The 14,657-nt window shown below is 38.0% G+C and overlaps 1 protein-coding gene across 1 annotated transcript in view; it reads right to left on the bottom strand.

The window, feature by feature from the left end:
• yjefn3 (YjeF N-terminal domain containing 3) overlaps positions 1-14,657 on the bottom strand; it is a 42,180-nt gene that overhangs the window by 2,816 nt on the left and 24,707 nt on the right. Inside the window, exons 2-3 of the mRNA XM_079350280.1 lie at positions 12,002-12,110; positions 3,677-3,787 (exon numbers count right to left, since the gene is read on the bottom strand). Coding sequence (XP_079206406.1) covers positions 3,677-3,787; positions 12,002-12,110 — 220 coding nt within the window. The remainder of the gene's footprint in view (positions 1-3,676; positions 3,788-12,001; positions 12,111-14,657) is intronic.

The following is a 14,657-nucleotide window of genomic DNA, read 5'->3' as shown; positions in this document are numbered from 1 at the left end:
AGTATTAAAGCCGCCTAGAATAACTATTTTCAATGTGACAATACCAGAAAGCCAATGTTAGCAGTTGGTCTAAACTTCCCCTGTACCTGTATGTTCCCAGCCACCAGATATAATGGATATTTTTTTGTGAATCCTGCATAACAGAGTATCAAACTTTATTGCTTTTATAATAACAGTCGACCTTTACCTTGGGATTAATATTAATATACAGTGTGTGTGTATACATATTGTAAATGAGAACTGTTCTTTGCATTGCCTGGGAGGTTCTCTGTCCACAAAGACTGTTTAAAAATATGAATCATGACAGCACTGCAAAAATGAATAGTATGAATATGCTTTTGCTCATTGACTTTATTTTAATCATATCAAACTAATGCTAGATCAGAAGTGTTTACTTTTTTGTAAGAGCCTAGTGTAGTTATTTGTTGCAATAAAAAGGTATAACATATTATTGATAGCGCTGTTGACAAATGCAGCTCTTGCAACACTTTGTGCTCCGGTTCTGCAGAGTAGGAGAGGAATGATGAGAGAAAAGATAATGAACACTGACAAAGACACTGCAGTATAACTTTCCAGAACTGTAGATGCCACTTTATACCAAAAAAGAATATGTTATGGTGGTCTTTGTTGACCTGAGGGATCTTAGTAATTTTAGAGGTCAAAATATGTCAAATATGTGTTTAACTCTTTGAACTCAAGAGTAGGGTATTGATAACAGTGAAATAATCTATTGTGTAACTCTGACTCCAAATGATCTCACCAGGTAAAAATACCAGTGTCCGTGGAAGGGGTATAGTGGCTTCAATGTTGTCCAACTGGAGAACATGGAGACATATCATCCATCTTTATACACAGTCAATGGGTTAAACAGACTGCTTCCTTTCTGGGAATCCTGAACCGATCATTTGGTCAAAGACACTGATTCTCTGACGTCATTGCTGTCCTGAACTCCACGGGCCACAGGATAAAAACCTGAGCAAGGATACAATCCAATATGTGTGTGTGTATGTTTGTGTATCCCTCAGGGGGTTAAGCGTTTAACCCCAGGATGCCCTTGATCTCATAAACAGTTCTACCATCACACCGTGTGAAAACTCAAAGCTCAGATGACCGTCAGTTTCACTGAGCATGAACAGAAATGAGCCTTGGAGCAAAAATAAGCAAAGAAAGAAAGCAAGGCCATGTAGTCAGCGTTCAAATTCTAGAGGGTTTCACTTATTTTCCCAAAAGAGTGATGGTGCCCTGTCTAATTTAGTTTTTTACACAGTCCATTCAAATGAATGGGTGAGATTTGCAGGAAACAAAGATGTTTTTACTTTACTTTACTGTAAAGTTCTTAAGAATATTTGAATTTTATGAATGTAAATTATAATGTGGCTCAGAAATATGAACTTTGTATGCAGTGATTTCCTTTACAGCACAAAGTAGAGAGCCAACGATAACATCATAGCCAACAAAACACTGGAACTAATGCACATATGACCTGCATTTTATTCTCATCCAACATTAAATATGATCAAGGAATATATCTGTTCTCTGGTATGAAGCATTGTGCTTTTTACCATTACCTAACCGTGGAAACAATCAGAGATGCATGACAGAGTCCTGCACAACTTATGATGTGTGTCTGTGAACACGGACATCTTGGAGTGATGCGAGGAGCAAGCTGGCTTGGTCTTTTATGTCTATGCTCTGTCTAATCACATTCACAGTTCCACATCAGGGACTCAAAGCTGTCTGTGTGTCTCACGTGTACGCTTGCATGTCTTCCTGCTGACAGGGATCACATCTCACCATGAAACACATACACTCTTACACCAGGAAAGTGATTCACAGTCCAAAATAAGTACTCAAGTTTCTGACGTTAGAGCAAACCCAGACAAGCACTGTCCCTATTGGCCACATGTTCAGTGCAGTCACTTTGAAAATATTGATCATAAAACTTAATTTACATAGCACATTTTAGGATGGAGGTAAATGTGTCTCAAACGCTGACAGATTCACGGGAAAAAAATGAGCAGATGTTGAAAGCATTAGAAACAAAAAAGATAGATAGTCAGGACTCATTATGGATTACTGGAAGTTGTGGATGTTTATAGTGTGGATATAAAATGTGCATTAAAAGAACAATTTTACACATAAATACAGCATAAATGAAGTATATCCTCTGTCAATGTCTCTCTGAGTCATGTGTGTCTACAATGAGCGAGATGCCCGAGTCCTGCCAGTTGTATTGTTGTCGGGCCGTGTTTACATGCTGTTTACATGGATGGTACGGCCTTGCGTCTAAAGCTGTTTTAATCAAAGACTATAGAAAAGAAGAATAACATCATAGCCTAATCACAGCTCATTTTGATGTCACATCAGTGTGTTTAGATCACAGTCATTTTGTGTCAATTTATGGGCATCATGAAGCTATGAATTAACCAACGTCTGCTACCGTTAGCCTGCTAACACAAGAATGCAGGAAGCAGACAATCTCAGCTCAAGCAAAGGACAGCTTTGTCTACCATTTGCCCTTGATGGTCAGTTCATGCACTTACAGCATGCATACAGGTAGGTACAGAAGTTGAAAAGACAAACCGGCGCGGTGGTGTTTTAGCTTGTATTTTGGAAAATGTGGGTAGAGTAGGAAATCAATCGAGCAAGAGAGAGTGGGGGATGGACTTGTGGAAAAGGAGCCACAGGTTGGACATGAACCTGGGACGTGACCGCCAGGTCATCTGTGCGTCAAGAATAAAGAGTTTAAAACAAGTAAATAAGTAACCAAAGAATATTTAGCTTTTTTAGATGTAGTTTCCTTAAGAAAATAATGTAGCCTACATTTTTGTGGCTGTTTAAGGGAAAATGCAAGAATCTATATTCTTTATACAAGAAGGAAACATGATGTAAATGTAATGTATGTTGATGTATATTTTTATTTACACCTGGACTTGAAGCCAGCAACAATGTCTCCACTATTATTTCTCTGTTTCTCTTTCTCTGCTCTGTAAGTTATACAACGGTGTAACATTTTGACTAGGACTAAATCCTTGCATTAAGACTTCAACTCCTTGAAAAACCTTAATCAGAACTATCAACTCTCTGTAATTCTACCATGCAAGACACATATGGTAAAGTATATTGATGAATGCCATTATAAACCAAAGATCCCAAAAACACATATATTTCCCTTGACATAAAGTCATAGACTACAGGCAGGATCACATAATTAAGTGGTAAAATGATCCTTGCACTCAAAAGAGAAAGGCTGTCAGTTCAAGCCATGATCTGTGATGTGATGGAAAGGATGGATCCAGCCTCTAAAATAGTTAGTCTTGAGATGTCAGTCAGTATGCGGCCTACAGGGGCAGTCATCACGGTCATGACATCATATCAAAGACGCAGACAGCTTTAACGAGAGTAACAATTCGATGATATCATGACTGTCTGAGTGCCCTTGCAGGGAAAGTAATGGGATAACTACTCTGAGCCATTTACAGGAGCTGAAATGAAATTGTGTAAAGGGGAGAGAGCCTGGGGGATTCACTGTCCTAAGTAAAGTTCAAGTTTGCAGGGTTTTTTCTTTGGTTACACATAAGACTATAATTCATAGAGGGTAATATTTCATAATTTTGTTCAACCTTACTGAAGGGATTTACTCTGCTTGGAAGTTGTTTACTAGATATTTACTTACAAACATGCGCAGGTGTCGGGCACAGACCAGGCCAATGGAGCCATTTTGATCTGGGCCACAGATCACCAGCACTGTTGGCTGCTTCTTTGCCAGAGAGCTGAGAGGGTATGCCTGGGAGAAACACAGATTAAAAGGTACAGGAAGTTAGAAACATGACTAAACAATATAAAACATAAGACACAGGGATAAACAGAAGAGAAAAAAATGGCTTATTGATTAAGAACAATAACGGCAGAAAGAGATGGATGTTCGTTAGTATTTGTTTTAATCCCTTAGACTCAGGCCGTCTCATTTAGAGAAGGTCACATATGTAAACGGTGCCTCTGCCTTTCTGTAATACTCAGAGTGTCTGCCAGCAGCATGCCAGGCATGCCAGACGAGGATGGAAATGGCTCCAGCTCATTGTCTCGGCTGTCTACCAGAAAAGACCCTGGCAACAGTGGAAAAAATGTCTGTGTCCTCGCCTTGAGATGCCTCCATATATGTAACACACTTCTCGTCGCGTCTCGTCTCCCACTGCAGAGAGCTGCTGGCATCAGCCTGGTTAACTGGCACAACATTACCTTGTAAATCGGCCTGCACCTTCTTAACAGGGCAGGTATGTGCCTGTGGAACTGTCAGCTTGAGTGGCTAATCTTCCATCTCCAACACCCTAACAGTACTGCTGTGTGTGCGTGTGTGCATGTGTACGTTGGTCATGATCTGTAATGAAAGCCCCAGAGGTGTCTGCCTTCATTTTCCAATGACTTGTCAAAGTAAAATCCTCTAATGCCACATTAAGTATTAAGCTGATGGTCTTTTTTTTAGTTCAGTTTATGAAATGTAACTTTGTAGCACAAAGGTCATTTATCATTCTAAAGGTCAGAAGCGTGGTTGTATGACATAGAAGAAAAAGTTGAACGGAAGAAGAAATTTTACAAAGACTACCCAGAAAATTAGAGCTCAATACAAGGGTATAATACAAAAGCAAGTCTAGTTTGTAACTTCTACATAGAGTCCATTCTTTGATATGTTTTCATGAAATATATATAGTCTATAGTGTAAGACAGTCAAGTGGTGTATACAAGGAGTTAGACTTTAAATGTAATTCCAGCTACATTTATGGGATGGCTACTCCTCCTGTAGTGTTTTCTCATTGTTGGATTACTAAATCTTGTACATTTTTAGAGAAAAAAAAGTCTTTATGGGCATTTAAAATGTTTTCACATATCCATATCATGATACACTATTATTATTTTCACAAAGCTGTAATTTTAAAAATTTTACAAGATGCAACCCCTTAGACATCTTTGGTTCACCAATAAATGTTTAAGTTTGTCCCAGTAATTATGTAATGTTATTGTTCAAGTACACCATCATTACAGAATAATTTCACCATAATTTACAGGCCGTAAAACAAAGCTTTACGTAATGCCACTTAATACTCTTGTGCTAAATCTGAGAGAGAGCAAGTTGATGTTTCACATAACAAAGTTTGGAGAAGAGCTTAAAAAACAACATTTTGCTCTGGCACATTGAATGAACTCCCACTTACACTAATGCATTCAGTAAAGGAGAAAGTTAATGTGGAGAATAGGCCCCCACATGCACACGGGATAATTGGATATAACAAGACTCAAAGTGCATTAACTGCGGTCATGAATCCAGGAGAGGAGACAGCAGCCCTTATCTCCATCATAACTGCTCAGCTGAGAAATCATCACAGGCACTCAATGAGACAGAGGGAAAGTTTTATGAGGAGAAAGGAGCAAGAAGGGACAGAGAGGGTAGGAGGCAGAGACTGAACGTTGAGGACAGTGTTTAATATGTGTTATATCTAATGAGACAGAAGATCTTAGTACATGTACTGCTGTGTAAACATGATGTTAATGACACATCTTACCTAGTTGATTAGCAATGCAACCCTCTTTGGAAATGTTTGTTCATAAATGTTTATGTGCCGTATAATGTGTATGTTGCTGATCTGCTCCCTCGAAGGAAATGATAACTTTAATTACGGTAATTAGATATTAAAGAAAAAGCATCTCCCTCGACTTGTGAGCTCAACCATGGGTGCAGATTGAAGGAAAAATGGGTTACACTCAAAGGCTTTAACTGAAAACTTAAGCTCTCCTGTGAGGGGCCTTAAACTGGTTTTGAAATAGACTGCAATTAACAGTAATGTCCGTAAATAGATAAACAAGATCAACATAAAAATCAATTATTTCTATTTTGTTATTGTTGTTTCTTTATGCATGAAACAGCTGACACTGGGTAGGTGGCAGTCATGACAATAAAGAGCACACTTTGTGAAGCAACATTTTCAAACATTTACAGTCCAAAGAATCACTTGAGTGATGTGCTTGAATGTTGAAAATGAGCAGGATAGGATTTTTTACCAGAAAGATACTACTTATGCATGTAGCTACATGACAAGATCAGTTGTAAGCGACCACTTTGTCCACAGGAGACACCAAAATCAAAATCGACACATACTGGAAGTCCTTCACAGGAACTAAGGTCTATATGTGCATAGTGAAATTAAACATGCAATCAACCTACGGAAAGTTAAACACACTCTGATCACCAGGTAGTTATTTTCGGCACTCATGTATCGCTAAAATGATTAGAAAAGATGCAACAGTCTAGTAGGCAAAATATAGAGTGACAGTTTACAATGCTGCTAACCTTGTTTTGGAGATCGGAGTAGAACTGGTTAAAAAATTTGATTCCTCAGTGCATTGCAATTATTATTTTCCCAATTCATTATTGATTCAGGGAGATCCTCTTTCTCGTTGAAAAGACACCCCTCTCCACTAGGGGCCCTGTTGATGCTGTGAATTCAGGGCAGGCACTAATGTGCACATTACACACTATATTTGTTTCTATGCCGTTACATTACTGTTATGTTTATTTACAATCTTGCTGTAAATGATTGCAGTACTTGCTTTAAATGATTTAAGTCATATTGTACTTAAATATTTTATTCTGTTTACTGATACAAACATTGCAAACAAATATTTACAAATATCAGTAAGTTCTGTGATGAGTTATCTGGGTATTTCTGTCATACATATGCATAATTGAATTGATATTGAATTATATTAATTGATATTGAATTGTGACCCAAGAATCGAATTGTGAGGTTGCGGACAATACCCAGTTCAGAGTGATTGTTTGACCTACCGGTACTTATATGTAGGCACAGAAACACAGCTCCAACAGAATCCTAATGTCTGCTGGAAGTGTAAATAGACTCCATTTGCTAACATGGCAGTCATAAAACTTAACAAGGTGATAAATAAAATGTCTGTGTTGTATTCACTGTTTCAATGTCGGCCATTGGCAGGAATCTAAATAATGCTCTACGATAAACATGCTGTTAGTGTGAATGTAACTGAACTAAACACAGTTCATTTTGTTTTTTGTTACTCCCTCTTTCACCGTCCTAAGCTTCCCAGAATACACAACATTTAAAAGTAAATAACATTTGATTATGACCTTTTTAAAAATGTTTAGTACCATCCAGAGGCTCAGTGACATCAGCGCTTGAGCCATTTCATGCAGCTGGAGAAACCATTAGAGCCGCACACTGTTGACGCTAAGCAGCTTTAGGTCAAATCAATTCACACTGTGTCAGGCTGTTTTTCAAAACTGTTTTCTGACTTCACTCTGCTAAATATATCTTCTTACAAGTCATTTATTCCGATAAGGACCCTTGAAATATAACCCTAAATAACTAAAGGCAAAAAGCAAAGAGGAAATGGAAAATGCAGATTAAAAAATGCATGTCAAACAAGAAAGTCAGGAGTAGGCTGTAAATGGAAAAACAATGTGCTGCAAAAAGCTGAAACAAATGCATTAATAGCAAACTTGCTGCAAATACAAAAATATGGTCCCGGCTGGTTGTGTACTCTATTACCAGCATGTTGTTCACAGTGGATTTGCATATTTTGTTCTCACAAACCCCCGTAGCTTGTAGCTTGTGTTCTATTTGCCTGTTTCTTTAACTCCAAAAGTCACTTTTCAAAAACAATGAGTTTTAAAGCTGATTTGTTCATTATAATAAAAACACCTTCCTATTGTGATCTTCTTTTGTGGTTTTCAACGTAATACAAAAGAAATGGCCAAAACATATGAAAGTGATGTGATTTTTTTTTTTTTTTTAAAGTGATGATAGCTTCACTTCATTCATTGAGTTAAATAACTTGATGTGATTGTGTGAACAATATTTTGTATTCAATAAAAACCCCATTTGTTTTTAATAAAAATCCAACAGCTTACACAGCCTTGCTAAAAAAAATAAAAGACATGTCATCACAATTTATTTCTTATATTATTGTTATGACTCAGTTTTCGGCTTATAAACTTGTTCAAATCATTTCCAGTGTTTGAGATATTTATGATAGTTTTGATGTGAAGAAGGGTTCTACAAGTGCAGACAGATGATCTGGTGCATCTGTTCAACAGGTTTATGATCTAGCTGCTACTTTTTCTCTGTTCTTCTGCACAACTTTTGACATTTTATAACTTTGCTGTGGACATGTTACGTCAACTCTAAAGCTTTTCATACAGACTCTCGAAAATAAAAATCATACATGTTGGCAATGACAAAATATTTTGCTATTTTGCAATGTTTCTCGGAAGTGAGCTTCAGAAAGGGATGTGAAATGCAATCCGAGAAAAAAATAAAATAAATAACAAGTAAAGTGTAACTGCCAGCATCCCCCTCATAGTCCAGTACACACCCAGACGCAGTCTCCCACACACACCATCTTGATTATAATGATGTCTCCAAGGGAATACCTCTATGAGACAAATCTTAAAGGCACATGTTCTTTCACCTCCAATCAACCTGAAACACACGCACAGACTGAAAAAACATCATCAGGCTCCTAAAAACACAAATACTCTCACATAGAACAGAAAAACGGTGCCTTTTATGTTTGCACTAGGAGACCAAACTGAGGTCCGGGGCTCGTGTAAACTGCAGACTAATTTATTGCTGTGGGGTAACAAAAACGTCTCCTGTCTCCGCTCAGGTGTTGAAAAGCCTCAGACTGATACAGAAACACGCAAATAGTCTGGACCTGGAGGCTGTTGCTGCTGCTGTTGGAAGGATTACTTACAGAAAACCTATAATCTATCTGGCAAACAGAGGTGTGTGTGAGTGTCCATGTGAGTTCGAACACATGCTTGTTTGTGTGGTACACTTGGAAGCCAAAAGCAGTAGACTAGCAGTGAAATAAAGTCTGTCTGCATCTCCTTCTACTGTAATTTTCCCTAAATAGCAGTGATGTCATGTTAGCAGTGGGGTGCTGCTGGCGGCTGTGGGCAGCAGCCATCCACAGTGTCCTGTCCGTGTTTGTCTAGAAAGGCAATGCTGTTTGGGGGCGGCTGGTGGAGAGCTAGGCATGGGGCCAGTGATGCATGATGATAATAGAGGGGAAGTGGATGTGGTGGGTTTAATCACACACTCTGAGGGGAGAAAAAAGAAAGTCTCTTGTCGTTACTGGTGCTGCCACTTTCACCTCTTCCCAGTTTTCCATCTCACCCTCTTTGCTGTTTTTTTCTCATCCCGAAAGAATGTAATAGCTTAAATAGGTTAAAGAACAGAAGGTTGCATCACCAGCACATAAACTGTTATTAACAAGAACTGTTAAAGAAATCAGAGACTAATTGTTCAAACTAAACACCCAAACACACATAAGTGCAGTAATTGTTGGGGTCCATATACACAACAATGGCTTGTTGTCACTTTATAAAGTTTGTACAAATGCATCAGCAAACAATCACTTTTTCACACATTCACAGACACAGAAGCGTCATCATTTAGCTTAAGTTGAACACACTGCAAATATATGTTCAACATCCTTTTGGCTCTGGTAATGTCTCAAACCGTTCCCAAGGGAAATGTCTGACTTATAAATGCTTAAAAAGTGAGTAGCCTCATTTGTGTACCTGCCATTTGGAACTAATAATGGAAATTTGGATATAATTGACAATGCATCTCTCTGGTACTACAGTAACCTTTCAGCACAACTTTTTGTTTTTTAAAACACGTGAGGCAGCTGATTTCAGTTTCAAATCTCACTCTCCATTACCTGTTTAGCATAATGATACACTCAGTTTATGCAGGTGAATTTAGGTTGTGTATTATATCGGTAAGAAAACCAGAGATGAAGACCAAAATCAGAGCGAAAAGAATGAATTATGTTACATACAGCAGCAGATTTTTTGTATTAATAAAACTAAACTTTTTGCTAACAAACATACTATATTGCATAAAAAAGAGATCATATTTTTACATGTTCGGACATTGTTTCATCTGCCCAAAAGCTATGTAATAATACAGTAAAAGAAAAAAGCATAATGATGAAAAAAACCTGAATAGTTTTGCTATAAAGTTATGTTCAGGTCAGTATTCATTTTAGGGTGGTCTTGTTTTTTTTTTGTTCGCATTGTCAAAAAGTGTTTTTTTCTTTTTGTGTCTTTCTTCATATGTTCATCTTTAATTTGTCATTGTTTTTCTCTTCATTGCTTTGTTAAATTGGAGATTGTCAAGTTGCTCTAACTTTTCTAGATGTGTTAGGTTACTTTTTCCAAAACACTAATATATGTTTTCACTTCTGTCTTTTGCCATCATTGTCTTTGTCTCCTCATCTCTCCTTCAACACAAAGTTTTATGTGTCTTTTTAGTCCAGACTCTTATTCATTACAGCCCGTTGAAGAGAGCCTGTTGAGGTTTCCTCAACGTGGCATTCAACCAAACTAGTGGTCAGGTCAAAGGAAATCACATGTGTTTCCAGCAGCCCTCTCACACACACACACACACACACACACACACACGCACGCACACACACACACACACACACACACACACACACACAAGCGCACACACACACAGCTTGACACAGTCCAGCGCATGGAGAAGAAGAGTTGTGGTTTTGAGCCTTTGGCTGTGGATCACTTTGGACCAGTAATCTTAGGTGTTCTGTCCGAGGTGAGTGGCTCAAATGTTTGGGAGTAAATGTCACAGAAAGTTCTTCAAAATTAACAGCTGACATTTTGTGTGGAAGAAAATGCAAATGAGGACGCTAAAAGTTGCAGCAGCTGTGACTTTACAACCTCTTGTACAGTCCAGCGGTCACAAGAGGAGGTTTACAGTGATTACTGAGGTTACATATAACTGAATAGAGGGTGTTTTTTTTTTTTTTAGGAATAAACTAAGTGACCTTGAGCTTTGAGTAAAACAAAAGGCCAGGCTACTAACAGGATCTGCAAAGTAGGGGCTTGGAGCAGGCCTACTTTTTGAAATTGAGATTGAAATTGTGGTTTTATAAAGAACAGTTGTGGTAACTGAGAAATGGCTGATTATATTGAATTAGGAACAATCTATTAAATTAATTAAATATCTTTAAAAAAACATCAACCACTTTATGGTACATAAATATAAGTTGTTGAATAAAAGCTTGATATACAGTATAACTGAAACATTGGAGATAGCTTAGAGTTATTTATTTATTTGAGTTAACCACTTTCACCCAGCCTATGATCACTAGATCAATTCATAAATTAAATTGAGTGTAGATCTTTTCCCCCATCTCTTATCTTATCTTATCTTTTTTTTCCCTAAATAGGGGTAATTAATGAGAGCAGACTGAAACCCCTTTTGATACTAAAACCAATATGAGCAACAGAACATGGCAGTTAAAAACTAGACTCGAGACCCTGTTTGGAGATCCAATTCCACAGGCCTCTGGTTCATCATAAGAAACAAGTTGGCATGAAATCATAGTGGTAAGATTATAAAAAAAATATGACAATTCCAAGTTGCTCCTCATTTGTTCCTTAATTGTGGGTTAGAAACTGCTTGCACCCTTTACTTAACAATAAGGAAAAGTGTACCATCAAATTGTCTATTCATTTTAAAAAACTGTGTGCAAAATAAAAAAAGGCTGCTAGTTTTACAGCACTTCTATACAGACTAAACACAAACATACCCAGTGCATTACAATTACTGTTTATTTTTTAGTGCTACTGGTTTAATGGTATAAAGAACTGGGCTTTGAAAGCATAACAGGATGTTCAAGCTAGAATCCATTTCACAATAAATATGTAAGTGCGAAAAAAATCATATTGGGATGATGTCATTTGTCCCAGCTTTTGTTTATTGCAATAATATCTGTTAATGGACATAAATGGTGGAGGAATATAAATGAATCAAAAACAAGAGAGAAAAAAGGCTTGGACTGTGTTTTGCACCATAATTCTAGTGAATTATGCAAGCCAAGACAGCAAAGAAAAATCAACCCAAAGACAGACAAAAATGAAAGATATGCTGACCTTTGTGATTGCAAGTGCACATGCTTGACCCCAGATCTCAATCAGCTGCTGCTGTCCAAACCTGTACTCCTTCAGTAGCTCTGTCTCAATAGCTGCTGCTTCCGCCTTACTGGAAAATACAGAAGAACAAATAGTTAGTAAAATAGTCAATTAAAACAAAAAAACGGATGAGTAAAATAGAGTTTTTCATGGAGCAAGTCGTGTTGTGAGTGATGTCTGCAACACTGACAGCATACCAACATTTCAGGATGCAGCAGGAATACACTACATGTAAAAGTGTGATTTTAAGAAAGAAAACACACCAAACAGAGTAATAGTTCAAGGTACACGGTGACCCATAATGCCAAAAAGGTATTTACAACACTGCTAAATTGGTCTGCTTACATGCATACGTGTTTAAGTGGCTGTCACATGTTAAAGTAGAATGACGGTCCCTGAGCCTCCAGTTGAAGACTCTCTACATGCCAACGACTACTCATTACAAACATTTACAGCTTCTGGAAAACATGTTCAGGAAATTTAAAACACGACAGGTGGGTGATGGGCTGTCCTGTGACCTTTACAGTTGCTAAACTGGGTTATGCCTGCATGTATACCTTCTTATTTTCTGCATTAGGAAATGTATTAGTAATATAATGTTAATTTATTTATTTTTTGTTCTGAATTGATTGTCTCTTAGTTTCCTCTGGCTGCGTTTTGCATTGTGACAGTGTAACTAATGCTGCTGTTTCAGAGCCTGCTGGTGCTGCTTTTAGCATGTACAGTATGTGTGTATGTGTATGTGTGTGCATGTTGACAATAGGATGGCACAATAGAAATTTAGTGACATGGCCTAAGCCAGATTTATACTTCCTCTCACAAAGAAAAGAGCAGTCATGGGAAAACAGGAGGTGCAAATAAAAAAAAAAATCAGCCTTCTTTATTTGGGTTCTGGTTTTGAAACATGGAACATATCCCTTTAACTCTACAGACCCCTGGTGGCCCTTGTTAGTAGTACAGCTCAGTAAGAAACGAGGATTTTCAGTTGAACCAAGAATGGATCTCTAAGAGATACTTAAGAAGACCCTTAAGCAGAGGAGATTACTGTTAAGGAGTTATTCACATGGGATTCAATATGTGTCATCTTAATTGGAGCACAGATCTGTTGCAAACTAATGAAAGCAAATGAGAGAGAATCAATGCACAAAATCAATATTTTGTTTCTAATCAACACTGACTCAACAGGGTCACTCTGCTGTGCTGCAAACCCTTCTAAAAAAAGATCAAGAACTGTGAAGGTGTATGTATGTGTCAATAATAATGATACTTCACGTTCAGACATGCAAACAGATGAACTGACAAACAAAAACAAAACAAAGAATTTGAATCTTTTATGGTGTAATAATGCTGCTTTATGCCATTTTTTTTCACAATTGCTTTTTTTGCTTGATCCATTTTCCAGGAAGGAACACAACCACCACTTCTTTAATTGGTCTGTTGGTGAATGACTTTGTTTTTAGATTTGTGTCATCCGGTGTCTTTGTGTGTGTGTGCAAGCTTAATTCTGTGTCATTTGTCTCGATTCTCTGTGGTGACAGCGAAGACTTAACCCTGCGTTGGTTCCTTTTAGGCTTTTTCAAGAGGACGCTGCAGTGTGCGTATGTGTGTGTGCGTGTTTGTGTTTCAGCAAGCCTGTGTATCCAAGTGGGGCTTCTGGCATTTACCTGAGCCAGTGGAGAGGCAGCAGCTGTCACCCACGGCTCACCTCAGGGAAGGATCCTGAAGCACTGTGACAAGTGATCTTTGGAAAGTTCAGCACCGTCTTCAGGGTTTATGGCAGCACCAGAGCGTCTTTAAGAGTATTTTAGAGTGGTTTTTTTTCTTTCTTTTTGACAAATTTGTTTCTAAAAAAACAATAATCTATAACATTGCCTTGATAAGAGAAAGACAATCTAATTTATTTCAAATACCAAATCTGCCATGCTTGTGTTGTTAGAAAATGGATGGAACACTGAGCCCTGGACTAATATTATCAGTGACAGCACTTCTCCTGAACAGCTTGTTACTATTGATCCTTAACAGTACTGACAGAACAAAGTGTTGTGGGTGTACAGCTCTCAACAGCTGCCAGAAGGCTTTACCACACAGGAGCAGCGCACAGCCTTCAGGACAGACAGTCTGTTCCACAACTGTAATGGTGCTAAATATAATTTAATCAAACATGTTGTTCTATAAACTATTCAAATGTGTCAATAAACTATTTTTAAGCAGTTATTAAATTATTTATTATTACAAAGGGAGACACAGAAAGGCAGTTATTAAATAACTGCCTTTCTGTGTCTCCCTTTGTCCTTTGTAGGTCGATCAGATTGTTACATGATGGCTGCCCACTTGTCAGTCATTTCCTTTTTTCTCTCTTTCTTCTTGTTGGCAGGAGGTAGAGCATACACCTTACTCAGTGGAGGTCACCTCTGGCCCAATCAGGTCCTAACTTTGCCCTCCCTGTTATGTTTCTGATGTCTCATCTTTTTTTTTTTTTTTTTTAGTTTTTTCTCTTCTCTCCTTCCTCGTGTGGTTTAGGATGCTTAGTAAGAACATGGCATGGAGGGTGTTTGTTCCTGGACACAGGAGCGCACTGTACCCCAGGGTGTCGTGAGCCTAACTTGATGAAGCATTG

This window comes from Symphodus melops, assembly GCF_947650265.1.
Source record: "Symphodus melops genome assembly, chromosome: 8".
Lineage (NCBI taxonomy): Eukaryota > Metazoa > Chordata > Actinopteri > Labriformes > Labridae > Symphodus > Symphodus melops.
This window is presented reverse-complemented; position numbering and strand designations above follow the sequence as displayed.